Genomic DNA, 23,118 nt, shown 5'->3' with positions numbered 1-23,118 from the left:
CACAGACCTATATTTTAAGGCTTCCTCCAAGGTGTCACCAGAGCTCTCTGTCCCCATTATCCAGAGGAGAAAGTGGAGGCAGGATGTGGGTGCTGTGCTTGGGGACTCCCCATTGAAGGGAGTGCTGGGAACCAGCTCCTTTGACACAGGGGGCCCCAGAATTCTCCTCCTGCAGCCACTGCCTCCTACTTGCTTGGTCCTGCAGACCTGTCCATGGCTGGGCAGTGGATAGGTTCTGTGAGGCCCTGGCTCCCAGGTCCCCAGACTTTCTGCTTGAGGCTGTTGTTGCTGTTTTCAACCTCAGGTCCTGGGCCTCATGGCAGAGGACTTGCCAAGTGTCAGGCCATTGGCTGGGACCATTCACTTCTAGATAAAATGCCCGGCTGTCTGGGGGTTCCTGGGTGGGGGAGCTTTTGTTCTAAGCAGGACTGGCTTTTTCTGGCTTCTTCCTGAGCACAGGGATGACGTGGCTCTGGCTAAGAAGGATGCCAGGGGTCCCGGGGAGGGCATGGGGCTGTAGGGCTGGGGTCTCTGTCCTGCCGTCCTCTGGCCCGGGATTCTTTCCTCTGCCTTATTAATCTCCCCTCTCCATCTCATCTCCCCTCCTATTCGCTCTTCCATTCCCTCCTTCGCTCCTGCCGCCTCTCCTTGCGATGCAATACGTCTTCTTTAAAAGGGTGCACACTGGGGTAGACAAGACTCCAAGATGAAGGCACCAGAGTGACCCTTGGGCCAGGGGTGCGCCCTCCCCCTTCACCTCCCCTGCCCCCGGTTTAACGCCATCCAGCTGCAGGACCTGGGGATAGGGATGGAGGTCTATAGCGTGCTATTTACAAAGAGGAGGCTGTGTCTGCTCACCCACCCACCCCGCAGCCCTAGATCACGGTGTGGGAATCTCCTTCCTCCCCGACCCCAACACTGCATCCCCCACCAGGTGACTCTGAGGCGCAGAGGGGGCCTGAGCAGGTGGGCTCTAAGCAGTGGCTTGGGCGGGTGGCGGGGCACAGGCAAGCAGCAAGCTGTGGATCCTGATTTACATAAAATAACCGGGCTGCAGCCGGAACCTGAGCATATGTAGATGAAGCTCCCCGTCAGACCGGAGAGCAGGAGGGAGAACTGATTTCAACCTGTACTGCAGCGGTTGCCATAGCAACCAATTATTCAGTGCTAAATTATAACTGTTTATAACACTGGTGAATGGGAAGGCTCATATTTCATTCTTTCTTTTTCCCTCTCAGTCTTGAAGGACCCCAAGTCGAGAATGACCAACTCCCTGAGTTCTTCCTTGAGTCCAAATGTTTTTTTTTTTTTTTTTTTCAGGAGATGTGATGTGTGTGCTGGGCATAGAAGGGAGAGGAGGAGGAGACAGGAGGCCAGGATTCAGAAACTGAGGAGTGGGGAAGAGAAAGGATGTGTTGCACGGACTGTTTGGGGCCCCCACCAGCCATGGCCGGTGTGCTGTGCCCTCAGCAGGCAGAGGGGCTCCGAGCAGAGACCCGCCTCTTTGCCCTCAACCTGGGTGTGGCATCTGAGGTGCTTTGCACGCGTGCCCTCAGGTTCTTCTCACAGCCACTAGAGCAACACTTAGAGTCACACCCAGGACTGTTTCCGCAAAGGACAATGCCAAGGTCAGAGGCCCAACTACTCATCCTCATTCTCACAGCCTGCTGTTGGATTTTGGTTTCTCTTAGACCTCAGGACTGAGGTTGGTTTGCGGGATTTGTTAGAGAGATCGGTCTGTGTCTCCTTCCTGAGTGGGGTGTGGCTCACCTTACTAGATAGCCTGGGATCTGGTCTATCAACCAGGCTGACCTCATACTCACAGATTCTCCTGCCTTTACTTCCAAAAGTGTTGGGATTAAAGATGTGCACCCTACTAGGTTCCGAGACACCGAGTGGTCCCTCTTGGTCTGGTTCATGGCCAGTTTTCCCCTTCTCCGGTGACACCGCTACTCCATGTCCTGCCCACAGCCCTCTGGTGCATGCTTTTCCCATCCAGTTGCAACGTTCCCCCCTCGCCATCTTTTCTGTGAGGCGGGATGTTTTTATGATGTGTGTCACGGGGAGGAGGAGGCCCAGGAATGGAAGCGTATAAACAGCTGGTCCAAGTTCTGCCGGCACTGTCATCCGAAGGCATGGAAGAGGCGGGGCAGGGGAGGAGAGAGATGGGCTACTGGCTAAGGGCTGGCGGTCAGGGTCTTCTCTCCCGGGGGGTGGAATAAGAGGTGAACATTCGGACTATGCTTTGATGGATGGCCGGAGGAAAGGGACACCAAGCCTGAGATCCACACCCAGGGCTCCAGCTCAATCCCTGCCTTCCTCCAGCTCTGGAGTGTGCTCGCCTGAATCCTCCTATCCAGGCCAGGCTTTCAGCTTCTGTCAGCCCCGCCCCCTCTCCGTGCCGAGCACAGGCTGCTGCTGCTTCTGGCAGACACTGCGGTCTGCTGGAGGCGCCTTCCAGCCTCCCTTTGTGCTGGTCACTCCTGAACCCGGATATGGTGGTGTCTTCTACCCAGACACACTCTGGCCAGCTACCAGGCAGAGTCATGTTGTCTACCCGTACCGTCACTCAGCTGCCCGTGACCCATGTGGCTGACTTTGGTCCTGTCCCAGTGGGTAGAAGTGGAGCGGGACCTATGTTACCTCTGCAATTTCTCTGCCCCCCCAAGCAGAGTCATCACCGTTTTGGGGTGTTGTCACCGGGAGATGCCTCTGCTTGGGTGTGGTCCAATTGTATCAGGAGTAACTGTGGTTGTGAATGCAGACAGCTCTGGCCCAAGCCCCCTGCCAGGACACATGGTGAACAACTGGTTCTCATGCCACCCCAGTTTCTGAGCACGGCACCTCCATGTCAGGGTCTCCATGTGCACAATGCCCCTGGTTCCTTTCTCACTGCACAGACGAGAGTTGGAGGTTCAGGTTGTTACAATGACTTGCACGTGTCCCAGGCTAGCAAGGACCCGCAGGCAGGCCACACAAGGATCCACCCTTGGTCTTTCGGCCTCTACTGCAGTGTAGTGCCTGGGTTTCCTTCTCTGGGGCCGGCTGCAGCTGCTGTCTGGGATACCCTCTGTCTCTCATCTACACTCCTTTTGGGGTGAGGACTGGAGCTCGCAGATCTCATGGACATTGTCTCAGAGAGCTTGGCTGGCCTCTGTCGCCTGGGGGGAGAGGATGTCCCTAACTGACTTCACTTTCCCCTGCTGTAATCTGAGAACTGTGGCTTCTGAATCCCATATCACTGGTAGTTGTGGGAGCTGGGAGCTGTCCCTTGGCTGCAGACCAGAGTCGGTATTCTGGGAAAGTGAGGAGGCTTGGCAGTGCACTGTGATGATTGGTTAGCAGGTGCCAGGCGCGAGAGCAGGGCTCTTAGTGGGGAGATTGAGCTGAGCTTCCAGGAGAACATCTGGGTGGGGTCTGCCGAGCTGGACTGCAGGGAGAAACCCCTTCAGTAATAAATTCACCCTCAGCTAACTGATGGGGTGTGGCCTGCAGGTTCAAGAGAATTCTGAGGGGCTCCCAGGATTCTCCAGGTAGACCCTGTTGCCCCGTCTCCCATCATCACCTTTTTTCTCTTGTTTTTTTTTTTTTCTCCTTCCCTGTCCCCAGTTGCTGAGTTCATAGGGCACTCGCCATATTTCCGGCTCTCCCCATCTCTCCTCAGGCCTGTCTTTGCTCACCTTGAAAACACCTCACAAGCATCACAGGTGTAACAAGTCCTGAGCTGGTAATTGTGGTGACAGTGCTAGCCTGTCCCTGCAAACCCACGTAGGAGAGGACAGGGCTCTGCCTCCCTCCCAGTCACAGGCAAACCATTTCTGTCCAGGGACAGCATCCTATGGGCATGCTATGACTGTAAACACCCTAATCTCCATATAAATGGGCCATTTTCTGCTTCTACAGACAGAAAACAAAATCAAGAAGTCAATCTCAAGAGCTGCCTAATTTACCTTTTCTACCATTGAGATGGAGTGGCCATCCTGGAGACAGGCTCGTACTATGGTGGCCTCTGGAGAGCTGATTCTCTGCACTCACTCCCTGATCGCAGGGTGAGGGTGGGCGCTAGTGGGCAGGTCAGCTTCTGCTTGGAGCTTCTCTCATATCCTTCGGCTTTCTCCTCTGGCCATCATGGACTCTATCAGGAGTTCCTGGCGTGGAGTGCGATCACGCTTTCAAAATCCACTATGACCAAAGCTGAAGCCCCAGCTTGCCCTGGGCTCACCGCACACTTGGCCTGCCTGGGGAATTCTGGTTTTGCTCAAGATCACCTCACCATTCTGTCAGTTACCTCTGCTCATGCTCGCCCCTCTGTGCACCATGGATGAAGAAAGATGGTGGCCCAGCAGCTTATCCAGGCCTTCTGCCCCAGGTCTCTGGCATCCCGGGGTGTCTGGCACCCTCACCGCTCCCCTTTCTTTTCCAGGGGAGCAATGATGAGCTGTCAGACAATGAGGAGGACCTGGAAGAGAAGTCGGAGAGCGAAGGCAGCGACTACTCCCCCACCAAGAAGAAGAAGAAGAAACTGAAGGAGAAGAAGGAGAAGAAAGCCAAGCGGAAAAAGAGGGACGAGGACGAGGATGATAATGACGACGGAGGCTTGAAGGTAATCGGCCGGGCTAGGGTCAGGCGGGGGATAGGGGTGCCCCCGGAGCCCAAGTTAGGGAGCTGGGGTCAGGCGGGGAATGGGGTGCCCCCGGAGCCCGAGTTGGGGAGCTGGGGTCAGGCGGGGGGACAGAGGTGCCCCCGGAGCCCGAGTTAGGGAGCTGGGGTCAGGCGGGGGATGGGGGTGCCCCCGGAGCCCGAGTTGGGAGATGGGGTCAGGCGGGGGATAGGGGTGCCCCCAGAGCCCGAGTTGGGGAGCTGGGGTCAGGCGGGGGATAGGGGTGCCCCCAGAGCCCGAGTTGGGGAGCTGGGGTCAGGCGGGGGATAGGGGTGCCCCCAGAGTCCGAGTTGGGGAGCTGGGGTCAGGCAGGGGATAGGGGTGCCCACGGAGCCCAAGTTGGGGACCTCACCCACATGCACCTGGATGTCAGACATGGGATATGGGGAGTTTGTATCGCGAAGTCTCAGCTATGCAGGGAGGACTTAGGAGTCTGTGGTCGCCACGGTGAGGTGTCTTGTTGACAGATTGGGGCTGCTCTTGGCAGCAGCTTGCCCACCCGTGCATGCAGCTGTTTCTGGAGAGAGTGATACGTAGCGTCAGCTCAGGTTTGCTGCCGGGAACCTCTTGCCTGGAGCCATTTGAGGAGATAAAATAACAAATGGAGTCTTTGCCACAAGCATCTGTGGACAGCCCTGCCTGGGTACTTGGTGCGCCCTGCCGCTCTGTCCACATGGGTGTCCCTCTAGCCTCTCAGTGAACTTGGAGCGGCATGGCTGTGGCTGTGATGGGCCTGGCTGTCTTTTGGGCACGGGCATCTTTGTCATAAAGCAAGCCAAGGCATCACGGTTGAACGGAGGCTATCCCCTGGGCTGCGAGGTGCGGGTGGGCGACCTCATGTCACCAGGAGCGGTTTGTGAGCTATGATGTAGCACCATAGACATCAACACAGTCGCCGTTGCGCGGCAGATTGCTATGAATGATTGAAGACAGGCGGACTTCAGGGAGCAGAGTGTACTTGGGGTGTCCTGACACCCCGTGTGATCCATCAGTCATTGGTGGGTGTGCTGTGAATCAGCAGTGACTGGTAACAGCCTTGGGGACAGTTTTGAGAAATTGACTCTGGGGGCTGTTGAGAAGTCCCAGTGACAGCATCCTGCTTATTTCTGTGCTCCGTGGAGGTGCCTTCAGGAAGGCCTGGGTGTGTCTGAGGGGGCAGGTCCCCCATGGAACCATCCCTGAGCTGTTGTGGAATCAGGTTCTTAAGCCCTCTTGCTTTGTGGGTCATTTCTGGGACACAGGTTCTGGGGACCCAGGGAAGGTGTTTGCACCAGCTGGGTGGCCTTCCACTGCAGGGCCAGAAAGTTAGCTTCCAAGGGAGTTTGAGGAGTCAGGGCAGACGGTTCTGTGTGGCATTCACTGGTGTCACCCAAGGCTGGAAACACTTCTTTTTCTGCTTCTGTGGATGGGGGTCTGTGTCCCCTGGCTGGTCAGAAAGGCTAGGAACTGTGGCAGAGAAAGGTGTGTGCTGATTGGTTTAGTGGGTGAATGCTGGGGTTGGTGGGGACGAGTCAAGATTACTTGGAAGAGATACGGTATGGGGGAGTGGGGTTCCGTGGTAACAGTCACTAAACCATTCACTGTGCTAATTCTCTGAGGCAGCATGAGGAAACTGAGGCAGAAGGGTGAACTAATCTGTTTACTTCTCACTGCTGGTGTCTGACAGAGAGTGATGGTTAGAACTGACTCATATAGCGAGGCTGGAGACATGGCTCAGTGCTTAAGAACACTAACTGCTCTCCTAGAGGACCCAGGTTCAATTCCCAGTACCCAAATGGTGGATCAAAACCGTAACTCTAGTGTCGGGGGATCTGATGCCCTTTTCTGCCTCTGCCAGCACCAGGTCCGCATGTAGTGCATAGACATACGTGTAGACGAAACAGCCCTATACATAGAAAGAAATCAATTAAAAACAGCTGGGTGTAGTAGCAAATGACTTAATCCCAGTGGAGGCAGGAGGATCTCTGTGAGTTTGAGGCCAGCCTGGTCTACATAGCAAGTTCCAGGACAGCCAGGGTTACACAGAGACCCTGTCTTGCCATCTCTTCATCTGATCCCCGCCCACTAGGCCATCTTGTCCTGTAGCTTTCCGACTCTTAGGATAGCCCTTTTGAAGACTCACAGGGACCCTTAGGATTGTTACACACTTCACTTAGTACCACATCTGGGAAGTGACCGTGGGACTCTTTCAACACTGTCCACTGCTGTCACTCTGTCCCAGTCTACCAGAACAGCCTGGGCTTGTCTCCGACCTGCTTCCCCCATCCGGAGAAACACGTGTGACCTTTCCCCAGTCTCAGTGTTAAAACTCACAGCATCCTGTGAGCCAGCATCTGAGACACCCCCCTGGTGGGGTTGGCGGGTAGGTGGGTGTGGCTTTCAGGTGTCCCAGTGGTAGGTGGGAGTTGTTCTTCAGTTGTGGGTTCCCATCTTCCCCTTTCTCAGAGCAGCAGGCAGGTCAGAAGGCCTTTGCCCCTGATCCCACCTCTCTCTGCAGGAGCCAAAGTCCTCGGGGCAGCTCATGGCAGAGTGGGGCCTTGATGATGTGGACTACCTGTTCTCAGAGGAAGACTACCACACGCTAACCAACTACAAGGCTTTCAGCCAGTTCCTTCGGTGGGCCGGGGGTGGCTGCTGTGGCCGGGTGACCGTGGGGGTGGTGCTTGCCTGAGGCACTAAATCCAGGGGAGGTGGACAGAGAGGTAGCCGGGGCTCCTGATGGATGAGAGTTATTAGAGCAATCGCTGACCTGGGGTCAGGACCCCTTCATTTTAGCACAGCCTACTTCCCTCCCTCACAGGCTCTGTCCTGGGGTCTAGGCCCCTCTCTGGTCTGCAGCCAGAGAGAGACCCTGTCCAGGAGTCAGGAGTATGTTGGGGTGTTCTCTGGTCTCATCCTTGTTCTGTCCAGTTCTGTCCAGTTTCTTTAGCCAGGACTATGGGGCTGGCCACACCTCACAGGTGTGTGAGAGAGGGTGGTCCCTTCCTCACCTTCCTGTATCTCTCCCACAGGCCGCTCATTGCCAAGAAGAACCCCAAGATCCCTATGTCCAAAATGATGACCGTCTTGGGGGCCAAGTGGCGAGAATTCAGCGCCAACAACCCGTTTAAGGGCAGCTCGGCAGCAGCAGCTGCGGCAGCTGTGGCCGCAGCTGTGGAGACTGTGACCATTGCTCCTCCATTGGCTATCAGTCCCCAGCAGGTGCCCCAGCCTCTGCCCATCCGCAAGGCCAAGACCAAAGAGGGCAAGGGTAAGGCTGTGGGTGAGTGGGCACTGAGCTCTGTTTGGCAGATCTGCACCCTCCTAGATCCCGCAGGTCAGCTAGGGGTTCTCCTTATGGAGGACCCAGTATTTTCTGTGACCTCAAGCTGACTTGACTCGACTCCTCTTTATGGCTTCAACCCTGTCTCCTGTTGGGGAGGGTGGGGAAGTCAAGGAGTTTGGGTACATCTTTGGGCATTAACATTTGCCCAAAGGGTGCTACCCTCACCCTGTGGGCATGGGGGCGGGAGGGGTGGGCCACAGTGTGAGATTACTCCAGCCCACCCCATAGAATGGGGTAGTTCCAGCCCTGGACTTACGGAAGTTTGAGGTAGTCTTGGGTTAGCCTGCTAATCTTCTCATGTGAGCGCCTCCTGCACAGGGTCGAGTCCCTGTCTAGGGACCTCACAGGACTGGGTGTGACCAGGGATGGAAGGACAGCAAGGAGGCCAGGTCCAGTCTGACTCCATGCAAAAGGGATGGGAGGGGAGGGCAAGCGGGCCTTCTGCTTCAGAGAGACCAGGCTGCAACCTGGGTAGAAGTTCTGGCCTTTAAGAGGTTGGGGACATTGATCTTTCTCCGCGGGAATGTTAACTCCTCTGTATTCTGTTCTGATTTGGGATTTAATGGGCTGAGAGAAGTCTGGGAACGACCCCACGTGCCGACCCCACAGAGTTTTGGTGTCTAGGACAATGATGAATATGGTGCCTGGCACCTCTGTTTTATATCTCAGAGAGTGCCTGGTGGGCGAGTGCCATGGGTCACCTGCCCCAACTCTGTGTGCCCCCCATCTTTCCTATTTTCCCACTTCCACCTGCCTAGGAGCTACCGCAGAATTGTTGATTCCCTGGGCTGCCTGTTCAGCGCTCGAAAGGTTGAACTAGCTTTTCTGTGGCATGCCCTTGGTTGCGGCGGGATCCCCATCTTCATGTCCTTGTCTGTGGTGTAGCCATGGGAGAACTGGGGAAGGCTACCTGGCAAGGGTGTGAATCCTATCACCAGACCCATGCCTTCCCCTGGCAGCAGGATGGGCTTCTGGGGCGGGGCGGGGTCCTTATTCCCTAGGTGGTTAATTGACGTCAAAGAGTCCAGCCTGCAGCCCGTGAGATAGGAATGTTGGGGGTAGCTGTGGGAGGTGCCTTTGGCCCATGGTTTGGGAGTCTGGTGGCCTGGCTTTTGGTACCAGGATGACTCTCTAGGGATCCAGGCATGGATCCCAGGTGGGCAGTGTTGCTTCAGCGGCCTGCCCTCTGGTAGGGAAGCCAAAGGGCTCCTTGGAAGCAAGTCAGTTGGACAGTGTAGTCCATAGCTGATGGCCAGCATGGTGTCCAGGACAGCCAGACTTGGGTCAGGTTTGTCTCCTTCTCATTACTTCCCGCGTGACCTAAGCAAGAGCCTGGCCTCTCAGACCCTCAGTCTTCACATGACCCATTTCTCACTGGGGTCTTGAAGGCTCCGTGAAGTGGTGGGGGAGAAATGGGCCATCAGTGGCAGTGTTGGTCATTGCAGCCCTTGTTACAACGCCCAGGGCCTGGAGTGAGGAAGAAGAACAAAGGCGCCAAAGACTCCAAGAAGAAGGGGAGGGGCAAGCGAGTGGCGGGGCTCAAATTCCGCTTTGGAGGAATCAGCAAGAGGAAGAAGGGTTCCTCGGTGAGTGTGCATGCATGTGTGCATGTGTGTGCGTGCCCACGTGCGTGCATGTTTGAGAGTGTGTTCATGTGCGTGTGTGCCCATGTGCGTGCATGTGTAGAGAAGAGTTCCTCCGTGTGTGTGCGTGCATGTGTGTATCTGCATGTGTGTGCCCACGCACGTGCATGTTCGAGTGCGCGTCCATGTGTGGAGAAGGGTTCCTCAGTGTGTGTGTATGTATGTGCATGTGTGTGCCCACGCACGTGCATGTTCGAGTGTGTGTGCATGGAGAAGGGTTCCTCAGTGTGTGTGTATGTATGTGCATGTGTGTGTGTGTGTGTGCCCACGCACGTGCATGTTCGAGTGCGCGTCCATGTGTGGAGAAGGGTTCCTCAGTGTGTGTGTATGTATGTGCATGTGTGTGTGTGTGTGTGTGCCAACGCACGTGCATGGTCGAGTGCGCGTCCATGTGTGGAGAAGGGTTCCTCGGTGAGTGGCTTGTATGTGCAAAGAGCTGAGGGGAGGGCTGTTTGACCAGAGAGTGGACCATATTCATTTCCCGAGCTAACTGAGGCAAGCCCTGCACCCTTCTCCCCGTCCCTGCACGTACAAACCTGCTGGTACCTTTATTGCTGTGGACTGGACACTTCCGAGAGCCCATCTGGCTTAGCTGTGGCTGCTGCTCCACAGTGTGGCTCCATCAGGCAGGAGGACCAGCTGCCCCTGTACAGGGTGTGCTCAGGGGGTGGAGCCCTGGAAGGTAGCCTGTTTGACCAGGCGGGCTGGAGCCGTGATTGGTGACACAGAAAGGCGCATGGTCCTCTAAGAGGTAGCAGACCAGCTCAGCTCCTAAGGAGCCGTTAATCCTCCAGACTTGTCCACTGAGAGAGATCTGTGGAGATTCCCTAGAGGAGGGGGTTGTTAGGGTGACCTAGGAGTCTGGCAGTCAGAGGTCACAGCCTGGGGAAACCGTCTGGAGCAGAGCTGTGGAGGCATCAGAGGACTGGAGAGCAGGAGTTCCGAGGATGGTGGGGTGTGTGGGCTGTACACTAACCGGGTTGGGGGACAGAGCAGAGCCATAGGGTGTCTTCAGAGCTTCCTGGCCTTGCCCTACCCAAACCATCAACCCATCCTCCTTCCCCGCAGAGCGAGGAAGACGAGCGCGAGGAATCCGATTTGGACAATGCCAGCATCCATAGCTCTTCAGTGCGCTCTGAGTGCTCCGCCGCGCTGGGCAAGAAGAATAAGAGGAGGCGCAAGAAGAAGAGGAGTAGGGCTCCTCTCCAAGGGGCGCGATGGGGTGGGGGTGCAGCGTGGGGAGTAGGGCTCCTCTCCAAGGGGCGCGGTCCTTCCCGCGATGGGGTAGGGGGTGTGGAGTGAGGTAAGGGCATCCTCATGTCCCAGGCTCTCTCAACCTCAGCCATGCAGTCTCCATGTTGTCTCTCAGTCGCCCTTGTTCACTGTCTTGTCCTAGGGAGGAAGAAGAAAGCTAGGACTTCTTAACACGAAGCCCTAGTAGAGTGAGGACTGGAGGAGGCACTTAAGCTCACTGCACCCCCATGCCCCATCTGTTACCCACTCAGCTCCTGACCCACCAAATACCCAACTAAATACCCCACTCTTCCCCTCTCTCTTTGGCTCTTTTTTTATTTTTTCCTTTTTAAAATTGTTTTTATTGAACTATATATTTTTCTCTGCTCCCCTCCCTTCCTTCCTCCCCTTCCCTTCAGCCCTCCCCCAAGGTCCCCATGCTCCCAATTTACTCAGATCATCTTGTCTTTTTCTGCTTCCCATGTAGATTAGATCCATGTATGTCTCTCTTTGGGCCCTCTTTGTTGGCTAGGTTCTCTGGGATTGTGAGTTGTAGGCTGGTTTTTCTTTGCTTTATGTCTAAAAGCCACGTATGAGTACAGATTATATTTGTCTTTCTGAGTCTGGGCTGCCTCACTCGATATGATGTTTTCTAGACCCACCCATTTGCCCACAAATTTCAAGATGTCATCATTTTTTTCCATTGTGTAGTATTCCACTGTGTAAATGTGCCACATCTTCTTATCCATTCTTTAATCAAAGGGCATCTAGGTTGTTTCCAGGATCTGTCTATTACGGATAGTGCTGCTATGAACATAGTTGAGTACAAGTCCTTGTGGTATGATTGAGCATCCTTTGGGTATATACCCAAAAGTGGTATTGCTAGGTCTTGAGGTAGGTTGTTTCCTAATATTCTGAGAAATTGCCATACTGATTTCCAAAGCAGCTGTACCTGTTTGCACTCACAGCAGCAATGCAGAAGTGTTCCCTTTTCCCCACATTCTCTCCAGCATAAGTTGTCATCAGCGTTTTAGATCTTGGCCATTCTTACAGATATAAAATGGAATCTCAGAGTTGTTTTGATCTGCATTTCTCTCTCTTTGGCTTTTAAGACACGGTCTCACTACATAGCTCTAGCTGGTCTAGAACTTGCTATGTAAACAGGGCTGGCCTTGAACTCATAGGGATGCCCCCGCTTCAGCCTCCCAAGTTTGGGGATTAATGGTGTGCCCTCACTGCTATTTCTCCATGTGCATTCCCTTCCTTCCTTCCTTCCTTCCTTCCCTCCCTCCTTCCCTCTCTCCCTCCCTTCCTCCGTTCCTCTCTCCCTTCCTTTCTTTCTTCTTTCCTTTCTTCCTTTATCTTTTACCCATCTCTGTCCACCTTCATACTTCACAGCCAACCCCAATAATTTTTCACTCCTTTGGTCTGTCTACCACCCACTTGAAATCATTTAAGCACCTATCAGGTGCCAGTCTGGCCTGGGGTAGTGGAAACGGTTGTGTGCTGCAGGCCTCCATCGTTGCCTCTTTCCCCCTTCCAGTTGATGACGGTGACGGCTATGAGACAGACCACCAGGACTACTGTGAAGTGTGCCAGCAGGGTGGGGAGATCATTCTGTGTGACACTTGCCCGAGGGCGTACCACCTGGTCTGCCTGGACCCAGAGCTGGAGAAGGCTCCAGAGGGCAAGTGGAGCTGCCCGCACTGTGTAAGCTGTGGCCGAGGTCCGGGACTGGAGTTGGTGTCTGTGGGAAGGGCTCCGGCCCAAGCTTCACCACCTGGACTCCCCACCTACAGGAGAAGGAGGGGATCCAATGGGAGCCGAAGGACGATGATGAGGAAGAGGAGGAGGGCGGCTGTGAGGAGGAGGAGGATGATCACATGGAGTTCTGCCGCGTGTGCAAGGACGGTGGCGAGCTCCTGTGTTGCGATGCCTGTCCCTCCTCTTACCATCTGCACTGCCTCAACCCTCCGCTGCCGGAGATCCCGAACGGTGAATGGCTCTGCCCGCGCTGTACTGTGAGTGTTACACCTTCCGCCCCTCCCTGCCCCGCCCCGCCCAAGTAGCCCCGCCCACCAGGCCATGAGCCCGCCCTTGCTGGTCCAGGCCACGCCCCCAACGAGCGCATTCTCGAGGACCGCGCTCACCACCTCCTCACCTGCCTGCCCTGAATCCCCTTAGGGCTATTTATAAGAATTTATTATGAGCTAAGAACCTCGCGTTCCTCCTGGGAGCTGAACCTAAGAGGCCTCACGCTGAACTATAACTCCATCCCTTAATTGACTTTCAAAAATTATTTTGGGGCTGCCAGGCAAGCTCTCACCACGGAGCTACATCCAAGCTCATCTCCAGCTGGAAAACGAGGCGCAGGGAGGCACAGTGGCTTGCCCAACACCACACTGCAGCAGAACTTGAATTAGATCCCTGAGCCAGTCTGGACCTGGTGTTGTTCCCAGGCTGGGTTAGTGACAGAGTAGCGACCCTACAGCCTGGAGCCTCGGCTTATGAAGGGACAGAGGCACACTCTCCTCTCATCCCCTGACTCGAGTCTCTGTAGGCATCTGAAGGTCCCATGTGTGGAGTTGTTCTGTCCCCCCATTACTGAATACCCTACCCCATAGGTTCTGGGCTCTAATGTAGTTTCCTTCTGTCTTGTGCATGCATACGCCTGGACTTGTGCTATGTGTCTGTATTATGTATGTATGTATGTATGTCCTTGTCTGTGTAGGGGACGGAGTGGCCCCTTTGACAGGTGCAGCCTTCTTAGCTGTCCTGAGAATGCCTCTCCTTGGGGTATCACCTCGCTCTTCCTCCCTGCAGGAGGTGAAGTCAGGTGGGCCTGTGGCCTGGGAAGGGAGTCAAAGAAGCTCCCTCTGCCTTTCTGTATCACCCCTTCTCCTTGCTGTTTGCCCTGAGGCCAGAGTAGGATTGGTTCTGGGGTGTGTGGTGCGCATTGCATGTTCAACAGTCCTTTGTGGCAGGGGAAGAGAGGCCACTTTTACAGGCAAGGAAACAGACTGATGGGATGTGTACTTAGGTCACAGGTGGACGGCGGCAGAGCTGAGACCTATCCTCCACGGACGGAGCCATCTCCCTAGATGTCTTATCTCAGCCCATCTAGGGCTCAGAACCGCCCTTTTGAGGGTCATGGCCACAGCAGTCTGTCTCAGGGTGGCCCGGAGTATGCGTGGGTGCTGAGGTGTGACTGTTACATTGCTCTGCTCTGCCAGCCAGCAGCTCACTGGCGTCCCATGGCCCTTAGGGCCTGAGTGTGTGTGGGCTGAGGGAGAGTTGGCCTTCTTGTGCCAGCCAGCTCAGATGCACAGGCGTGCATGTGGGCCTGCTCAGGGCGAATGAAAAGACCAGGGCTGCAGTGTTCCTCTCCTGGGGCTGCTCGCGGGTCAGAATATGATGCGATCATTCTTAGGGCTTCACGTAGGGCAGGAGGTAAACTGTGGATATATGAATGGGGGAGTCTAGAGGCTCGATTGTTCCCTTGCTAAGTGGATTTTGTCATCTCCTGCCCTGTGTGCGTAGTGGGCTCCACCATCATGGTTTAACAAGCCAGATTCTGAGGAAGCTCACTCTCGAGTTGTCCTGGGAGCTTCAGGTAGGACCTTGTGACCAACCCTAAATTTGGGGCCACCCTCTGTCCTCCACAGTGTCCCCCACTGAAGGGCAAAGTCCAGCGGATCCTACACTGGAGGTGGACCGAACCCCCAGCTCCCTTTATGGTGGGACTGCCAGGACCAGAGGGGGAGCCAGGCATGCCCCCACCCAAGCCTCTGGAGGGCATTCCTGAGAGAGAATTTTTTGTCAAGTGGGCCGGGCTCTCTTACTGGCACTGCTCCTGGGTGAAGGAGCTACAGGTGAGACACCCAGACGGTGTGGTTATACTTGGCTTGGTGGGCAAGAATGGGCTGGCATGTGCTTTGCAGCCCACCTCCCCAGGCATGGGTGGGAGCTGGGGATGGCTCTGAGGAGAAGCCTGTCCCACTTAGGCCAGGGCTGGGGGCTGACGGGCTGGGTCAGGTACCCGGGAGGGCGGCCCTGTACATCTCCCTTTCCTAATTTGTCCTTCTCTGTGAGCAGCTGGAGCTGTACCACACCGTGATGTACCGCAACTACCAAAGAAAAAACGATATGGACGAGCCACCGCCCTTTGATTATGGCTCCGGCGATGAGGACGGTAAGAGCGAGAAGAGGAAGAACAAGGACCCTCTCTATGCCAAGATGGAGGAGCGCTTCTACCGCTACGGCATCAAGCCCGAGTGGATGATGGTCCACCGCATCCTGAACCATAGGTGAGGGCCAGGCTTGCCTTTCAGAGCCAGGGGTGGGTGCAGTGGGGCAGGGGGAGGGGCAGAGACACGAAACTGCAGGTGATATGGCTGCCCAGCCAGGAGGGCCATTGCCTTGCACAGGCGTACCCTCAACATCCTCGTGGACAGTCCCAGAGGTGTGCAAATGAAGGGAAACGTGGCGAACAGTCTGTGAAACTTGTGCAAAACAGGATCTCTGTGGGGCGGGACCTGTGCGGTCCCAGGCTCCTTCCAAAGTAGGGATTGAGGGTCAGCAGGATGAGTCTGGGAGCCGAGCAGGTCCAAAAAAAGGATTAGCCTGTGTTACTCTTCCGAGAGGCACATTCGAGAATATACTTGACATGGGGCTGGCATGGTGGCGCACACCTTTAATCCTAGCACTTGGGAGGTAGAGGCAGTCGGATCTCTGTGAGTTCAAGACCAGCCTGGTCTACACAGCCAGTTCCAGGACAGCCAGGGCTGCATAGAGAGATCCTGTCTCCCTTCCTTCCTCCCCCTTTCTCGCTCGAGAGATGGCTCAGTGGTTGAGTGCACTACCTGTTCTTGCAAAGAACCTGGGTTAGGTTCTCAGCTCCCGTAAGGCAGCTCACTACTTCTTGTGGTGCCAGTTCTGGGTCATCAGCTACCTCCTCTGACCTCTGTGGGCACCAGGAACACATGTGGTATACATACATACATGCAGGCATTCACAGGTTCACATGTGTCCATAAAATAAACATTGTTTTTGTTTTGTTTTGGAGACAAGGTCTTGTTATGTGACCTTGACTGTCCTGGAACTTACTACATAGACCAGGACAGCCTTAAATTCCCAGAGGCCTGCCTCTGCCTCTCGAGCACTGGTATTAAGGGCGTGCATCAGCACGTCCAACTCAAAAAAAAAAATCTTAAGAAAAGAATGTTTTCGGCAAGCCCAAGTCACCAGCCTAGGGCCACACAACCGAGGCTGCAGGATTGGGAACTGGACCTGGTGTCCTTTGGTAGTACTGGTGTTTTCTGTGCCAGGGTCCTGGTGTCCTTTGGTAGTACTGGTATTTTCTGTGCCAGGGTTCTGGTGTCCTTTGGTAGTACTGGTGTTTTCTGTGCCAGGGTCCCTAACCCCTGTGCCACCTTTCATTAAAGCACAGTCTCAGGTGCTTAGTAGTCAGAGATGCCAGGGCGGGCAAGGAGGCCCAGCAGGAGGGTGTAGCTGAGTCCTGGCCTTAGGCTGGAGGACAGGTCACGGGCCTTGCGAAGAGCCCTGAGTATCTGTCACATGGTGGCAGCTTAGAGTTCTGAACTCCCTGCCTGGCCACAGCTCTCTGTCTTCTGGCTTGGGCTGGATGGCCTTCCCACTCTGTCCCCGACCACAGGTCCTGTTATCGTGAGGGCAGAGGAGGTTAAGAACCTTCGTGGCCATGGACTTCTGAGCTGGTCCTTATGTGACATGGTGCTGGGCCTTGCTGGAGTGGTTTGGAGGGACCAGGAAAACATGCATCTTATTAACCTCCTGCCCATTCCCAGACCCCAGATGGTACCTGAGCTGTGTGTGTCTTGGATTGACTGCCCCCCCTTTTTATTAAAATGCATGCTAAAACAAAAAGGACAGTTTCCTCTGCACCCCCAAAGAGGAGCCGGTGACTCTCCCAGGGTGTGCATAACAGCCAATTATTTGTTGAGAATAAGTCACTGGTTTCCATGGTGACCGGGAATTGGCCTTGCTCTTCCTGGTCTCCAGGCCACGTGCAGCCACAGCTCCCCAATCCATTTGCCCTCACCCTTTCCATTTAGGGGTGCCAAGGTCCCCTGGCTTTGCTGGGCTCTCCTGGCCTGGCTGCTGCATCTACCTACTCGGATCAAGCAGGAGACCTTGAGGGGTCTTCCAATGTCCACTGTGGGGTGTGGTCACTGGGTGCTCATGTCCCTGGGGACCTTTAGGAGAGGCTGTCCCTACCTGCAGGGAATATTGACTCTTTGTCTGCTCTGTAGGGAAGGACCCTCACCCTGGGCCAATACGCAAAACGCTTTGAAATTTTACCTTAGAAAATGAAGTCTCTGAGCAGCAGGGAGATTCATGGCGTCATTCACTGTGTCCAGATTGTGTGTGACGTCATTTCCTGGGTTCAGATTACATAGAGGGTGGACTTACCCCTTCAGTGGAGACTGGGAAGGACACCAGTTCTGCTTCTTAGCTCTCTGTCAGCACAGCCTCCCGTTTGTCCCCGTCTCCATGCATCTGCTGCTTTCTCCACATTTTCTTCTCTTTCTACAAGCTGTGTGGCCTTGGGCAAGCTACTCCAACTCCCTAGGGCTCCTGCCCTGCGGCATTCCTTCTGGTTGGGCCCAGAACACTAGGACACCATGGATATTAATGGATTGGCATTTTATGTGGGGGCCCTGCCTAGAACCTATGCAATGTGTCTCCCCCAATCTTCTGCCTCCTGTGCTGCAGTTTTGACAAGAAGGGGGACGTGCATTACCTGATCAAGTGGAAGGATTTATCCTACGACCAGTGCACCTGGGAGATTGATGACATCGATATCCCCTACTATGACAACCTGAAGCAGGCCTATTGGGGCCACAGGTGTGCTGAGTGCTGGCAGCCAGGTGGGAGGTGCTGGGCCCCCCCTCTTGGCTTGAGTTTTGCTCTCTGAGTCTGACGCTTCTACCCAGGGAGCTGATGCTGGGAGAGGATGCCCGGCTCCCCAAGAGGCTGATCAAGAAGGGCAAGAAACTGAAGGATGATAAGCAGGAGAAGCCCCCAGAGACGCCCATTGTGGATGTGAGTGGAGAGATGGAGGAAACAGTAGTGCCGGACTGCCAGCTTCCCCACCCTGGGCTTGGCGGTACAGGGAGGTGGTCTGTCAGGGGCCCTTCCCCAGGCCTTTGTGACTGGCTATTGTCAGTGACACTGGGGCTGTGTGGGTCAGTGGGAAGATCCTATTGGTGTGGAACTCAGGGCTTCATCTGATTCTGCCTCTTGGGTTCTGGGATTAAAGACAAACCCCACCATGCTGGACCCCTTGGGCATGTTTGAAGAAGGCCGCCTTGGGCTGGGATATAGCTCAGTTTGTAGACTGCTTGCTTGCCTAGCATGTCTAGGCCCTTGGGCTTGGTTGTTAGTGTGGCTTGAACTGAGTGTGGTGGGCCATGCCTTTGAGCTCAACACTCAGGAGTTGGAGGCAGGAGAATCAGAAGTTCAGGGTCATCCTCAGGTATACAGTTGTGTTTGAGCCTACCTTGGACTACAGGAGACTTATCTAAAAAACAAACAACCAACCCAGAAGTAACAACAACAACAACCAAAAACCAAGAAGACCAGGGCCCATGATGGGGACATAGGCCATTGGGAGGACCTTATTAGGAAAGTAACATGGAGATAGAGGACAGAAGGGGGCACAGAAGTGACTTGCTGGTGAGAGGCCATGCAGGGGCTTGTGTTAGGGCAGGGAGCCAGGGGGTGTGTCTTGGAAGGAGAGACATTCTAGGTCAGACCCTACACTGAGTGAAGAAGGCACAGAGAGGGGAGGCATCTTAGTCAGAAGGAACTGTGCCTGCAAAGGCCTGGAGGGTTGACTCTGGTGGCCCAGGGTTGAGGATGTGTCTGATTCTTGCCTCCTCTCCCGCAGCCCACAGTCAAGTTCGACAAACAGCCGTGGTACATCGACTCCACAGGAGGCACGCTGCACCCTTACCAGCTGGAGGGCCTCAACTGGTTACGTTTCTCCTGGGCCCAGGGCACCGACACTATCCTGGCTGACGAGATGGGTTTGGGCAAGACGGTGCAGACCATTGTGTTTCTCTATTCCCTGTACAAGGAGGTGGGCAGGCAGGAGGGCAAGTGGGTCTGGGCAGGCGGGGTCTGGCGCCATCTACTGGCAGCCAGCTTCACCACCTCAGGCTCTCTCTGCAGGGCCACTCCAAGGGGCCTTACCTGGTCAGCGCGCCCCTGTCCACCATCATCAACTGGGAACGTGAGTTTGAGATGTGGGCGCCTGACTTTTACGTGGTCACCTACACGGGGGACAAGGAGAGCCGCTCGGTGATCCGGGAGAACGAGTTTTCCTTCGAGGACAACGCCATTCGGGGTGGGAAGAAAGTATTTCGCATGAAGGTGAGCGCTGCCTTTACCCCACACATCTGCTCTGGGGCTACTGAGCCCAGCCTGGGGGGCCAATATCCCAGTTTTCCTGTGTTATGGAGCATCATTAACGGATGCTTGGCTCTGCAGAGCTGCTTCGGACTACCTGGAAGTCAGCTGGTCAGCTAGACTCCCTCCGAGGCCCCAGGGGGCATCCGTCTTTTCCACCTCTTCCGACTTATTGCGTCTGAGAACTGCCTGGCTTGTGGCTGCTTTTCTCTGTCCCCGCCTCTGTTGTTACCTGGTATCCTTCTCCTTGGGTGTGGTTCCTCTCTTAAAGACGCCGCTCATGTCGGATTGAGAGCAGCTCATATGTTAGCCAATAACTCCTACCTGCCAAGTCTTGTTCCAAACAAGGAATAAAAGTGTTCAGGTGGCTGTGAATGGAGAGGCAGTGTTTACCCTGGCTCCCAGCTGTGTGGGGGTCATGACACACAGCTGTGCCTCATAGCCTGCTCAATGGAATGGAGCCGGCAGCTCCAGCCAGCAGGGCTTTTGAGAGGCCCAAGAATTAGTAAACAGTGGGCACAGCCTCTTGGTGTTCTCATTGTGCTTCAGTCCCCAGGGGGTCTTGTCACTGGGCCGCTGTGACCCAGACGCTCTCGGGAACAGGGGGTGACAGTTGGCACTTGTAAAAGCCAGGCTCACTGGATGACTCTGTGGGTAAAAGGGCGTGCTGTGTGAGCCTGAGCGTGTGTTTCCTTCTTGGAATTCGTGTTTAAAAAAGCCAGCTATGGGAATCTGTGCCTGTGATTCCAGAACTCTTAGGACAGAATGAGAGGCAAAGGCAGAATAGCTAGCTACCCAGGCTTGCCTTCGGGGCTCAGGAGTCTGTGTGGAAGAGGGGGTTCTAGGAGCCCCCACAACAGCATTTTCTAGATGCGCCAGGACAGATAGGTTAACTCACAGAGACCACACAGGACCACCATAAGCTCAAGCCACACAAATCAGCACAGAGAAGTGGGCACAAAGCCCCGCCTCTAACCAGGAAGCTAGCTGCCGGAAGAGGGACAGTCAGTGTTCAATGCGGGGACACTGAGGGTACGAGCCACGGGTCAGGCTTCACACTCAGGAGTAGCTGGCCAACCAACCAGACTCCATGTTTGTTTGAGAATGAAAGACCATGACATTGGGTGAGTAGGGTGACGGGAGAGGATCTGGGAGGAGTGGGGAGATGGGAAAGAATATGAAAGTATATTGTGGGAAATTCTCGAAGAGTAAATAAAACGATCCTAAAAAAGTTGCAGGCTACGTGGCCTGGTGTACGCAGCCTGGCAGGAACAAAAGAGAGGATTTCAGCAAGCAGAGAGCTGACTCCCAAGGTTGTCCTCTGGTCCACATGGACATCCTGGCCTACATACCCCGCACTCACACCACAGACACCATTTGAGATAAGGCCTCATTGTCGTATACACCGGGATAGCTGGCCCGACTTGGGATTCCTATCTTCCCCGTCTGTCTCAGGATTGCAGGCCTGAGACAGGCCTATGCTACTGTGTCTGGCTTGATGTGGAAAACCCACACTGCAATCTTCCATGTTTACCCACTGAGCCATCTTCCCGGCCCTGGTGCCCTGGTAGCAATTATATCCTTAAACATTTTCCACCCAAGATGGTTTGCATACATGCATGGATGTGGAACATCTTCTGCAACAACACCTTCTCTGGGGCATTGTGCTTTGTACGTGAAATGCCTGGTGCCAGTGTGGTCCCTCCAGGACTCCTCAGGATGCTCGTGGGGTTCCCACTAATACTTTCTCCACTGTCCTTGGGTCTACTCTGTCCCTGCTGCCTCCTTCACGTCCTTGTCTCTCCCACAGAAGGAAGTGCAGATCAAATTCCATGTGCTGCTCACCTCCTATGAGCTCATCACCATCGACCAAGCCATCCTGGGCTCCATCGAGTGGGCCTGCCTTGTGGTGGACGAGGCCCACCGGCTCAAGAACAACCAGTCCAAGGTAGGAGGCACTGACTGTGGGATTTAGGCCTCTCTGTGTGGCTGCTGCCCTGTGATTCCTGACAGCTCCTCCCCTCTCCCCAAAGTTCTTTAGGGTCTTGAATAGCTACAAGATTGACTACAAGCTGCTGCTGACAGGGACGCCCCTCCAGAACAACCTGGAAGAGCTATTCCATCTCCTCAACTTCCTGACTCCAGAGAGGTTCAAGTGAGTCCCTGAGCCTGACCAGGAGTGATGGGTTGCATCCCTGTGAAGGCCTGGCAGATGCCTTTTGCTGACTCTGAGAGCTGCTTGGGGACCTCAGTTTCCCCATGAGTGAGATGAGAGTGTGGGCAGTATGCTATGATAACCCTGTGTGGGACAGGCTCCGCGTTCACCTTCCCTGGGGAAGTTACAGCCGGCCAAGCAAACAGGGCTTCCTTCAGCACTGTCCCAGAAGGCCCTGGGGCTTCTCCTGGTTCCTACCTTGTGTCCCTCTGCCTACCCCTGGCTCCTATCACCCACAGTGACACACACGTGATCCATGTGAGCACAGTGATGGCAAGCAGAGGTGGAGGTGGGAGCAAAGATGGCGCCCTGCTTCTCATCTGGGTTTAATTCCAGTTGGCCTGCTCAGAATTGCAGAGAGGGCGCAGGAAGGAGGGTCCTGTTTTGAATGTTGATCCAAGGGGCAGGCTGTGGCATGCTGAACCACGTGACCTTGACATTCGTCAGCCTTGGTCTCCTTTCCTGTAGTCTGGATCATCTCTGGGAACTCATACGCAGAGGAGCTGTGAGGGTGGAGAAGGATCCCATGTGGCAGAGAACTGTGACATGTGTCATGCAGGCTGAGACAGTCTGAGCCTTTGGCCTCTGCTGGCTGGGGCCCTGTGCTCGTCCTCCCTGGTCCCGATTCCTCTGCAGAGGGCTGTGGTCTACTCGGCTGGTTTTTATCCTAGCTCTTTGTTGCAGCAATCTGGAAGGCTTCCTGGAGGAGTTTGCTGACATCTCCAAAGAAGACCAGATCAAAAAACTGCACGACCTGCTGGGGCCGCACATGCTCCGGAGGCTCAAGGCCGATGTGTTCAAGAACATGCCGGCCAAGACAGAGCTGATCGTCCGTGTGGAGCTGAGCCAGATGCAGAAGTGAGTGATGGAGGCTCGGCTCCATCCGGCAGCAACTGGCCCACTTCCTGGTCTTATGTCCTCAGCCACCCCTTCCCGCAGGCCCCATCTGGCTTTCCGGACCATTTTCTGGGGTTGGCAGGAGGGCTGCTTGCCCACCGAGGCCTTGCTCACTGCATCTCCTTCCCCATTCGTGAACTGCAGTGACTAGAATCAGGCTGCCCAAGTTCTAGCACTGTCTCCCATTGGCTTGCTGGGCAGCCTGTGCCCTATGGGAAGGTTTCCTGTGCTACTCTGCACATGGTGCCTGCCCCTCTAGGAGTCTGGTGGCGTCTGGGGCCTCCAGCCAATCTTGTCCCACACCCTGCTGCAGGAAGTACTACAAGTTCATCCTCACACGGAACTTCGAGGCACTCAACTCCAAGGGGGGCGGCAACCAGGTGTCTCTGCTCAACATCATGATGGACCTGAAGAAGTGCTGCAACCACCCATACCTCTTCCCCGTGGCCGCCGTGGTGGGTTCCCTGTGGCCATCATAGCGGGTCCCATTGGGCACTGTGTTGGGTTCCTCACGGTCATCAGGACATGTTTCCATTGTTGCTTGGTTGGGTTTCTTGTGTTCTAGTGGGTTCTCTGTGGCCATCATGATGGGTCTCTACTGGCTGTTTTGTTTCCTGTGGCGATTGTGATGACCTCTGGTCATCATGGCAGATCTCAAATGCCTACTATGGTAAAGTTCCCCATGGTCATGGTA

The 23,118-nt window shown here is 55.0% G+C and overlaps 1 protein-coding gene across 3 annotated transcripts in view; it reads left to right on the top strand.

The window, feature by feature from the left end:
* Nucleotides 1-23,118, top strand: part of Chd5 (chromodomain helicase DNA binding protein 5) — a 53,383-nt gene that overhangs the window by 11,149 nt on the left and 19,116 nt on the right. For 2 of the 3 annotated variants that reach the window (XM_041651573.1, XM_041651571.1), the window contains exons 3-19: nucleotides 4,424-4,603; nucleotides 7,158-7,276; nucleotides 7,672-7,910; nucleotides 9,450-9,571; nucleotides 10,697-10,820; nucleotides 12,405-12,571; nucleotides 12,661-12,882; nucleotides 14,527-14,733; nucleotides 14,957-15,168; nucleotides 17,615-17,746; nucleotides 17,836-17,944; nucleotides 18,792-18,983; nucleotides 19,076-19,276; nucleotides 21,123-21,260; nucleotides 21,346-21,467; nucleotides 22,212-22,385; nucleotides 22,738-22,879. In XM_041651573.1, the coding sequence (XP_041507507.1) occupies nucleotides 4,424-4,603; nucleotides 7,158-7,276; nucleotides 7,672-7,910; nucleotides 9,450-9,571; nucleotides 10,697-10,820; nucleotides 12,405-12,571; nucleotides 12,661-12,882; nucleotides 14,527-14,733; nucleotides 14,957-15,168; nucleotides 17,615-17,746; nucleotides 17,836-17,944; nucleotides 18,792-18,983; nucleotides 19,076-19,276; nucleotides 21,123-21,260; nucleotides 21,346-21,467; nucleotides 22,212-22,385; nucleotides 22,738-22,879 (2,802 nt within the window). The remainder of the gene's footprint in view (nucleotides 1-4,423; nucleotides 4,604-7,157; nucleotides 7,277-7,671; nucleotides 7,911-9,449; nucleotides 9,572-10,696; nucleotides 10,821-12,404; nucleotides 12,572-12,660; nucleotides 12,883-14,526; nucleotides 14,734-14,956; nucleotides 15,169-17,614; nucleotides 17,747-17,835; nucleotides 17,945-18,791; nucleotides 18,984-19,075; nucleotides 19,277-21,122; nucleotides 21,261-21,345; nucleotides 21,468-22,211; nucleotides 22,386-22,737; nucleotides 22,880-23,118) is intronic. The other variant, XM_041651572.1, reaches the window with a different exon arrangement.

This window comes from Microtus oregoni, unplaced genomic scaffold, assembly GCF_018167655.1.
Source record: "Microtus oregoni isolate MIOR12 unplaced genomic scaffold, Mior012 000005F_ref0000423, whole genome shotgun sequence".
NCBI classification, from domain to species: Eukaryota; Metazoa; Chordata; class Mammalia; order Rodentia; family Cricetidae; genus Microtus; species Microtus oregoni.
The sequence above is the reverse complement of the archived record's forward strand: the minus strand, read 5'-3'. Positions and strand labels throughout refer to the sequence as shown.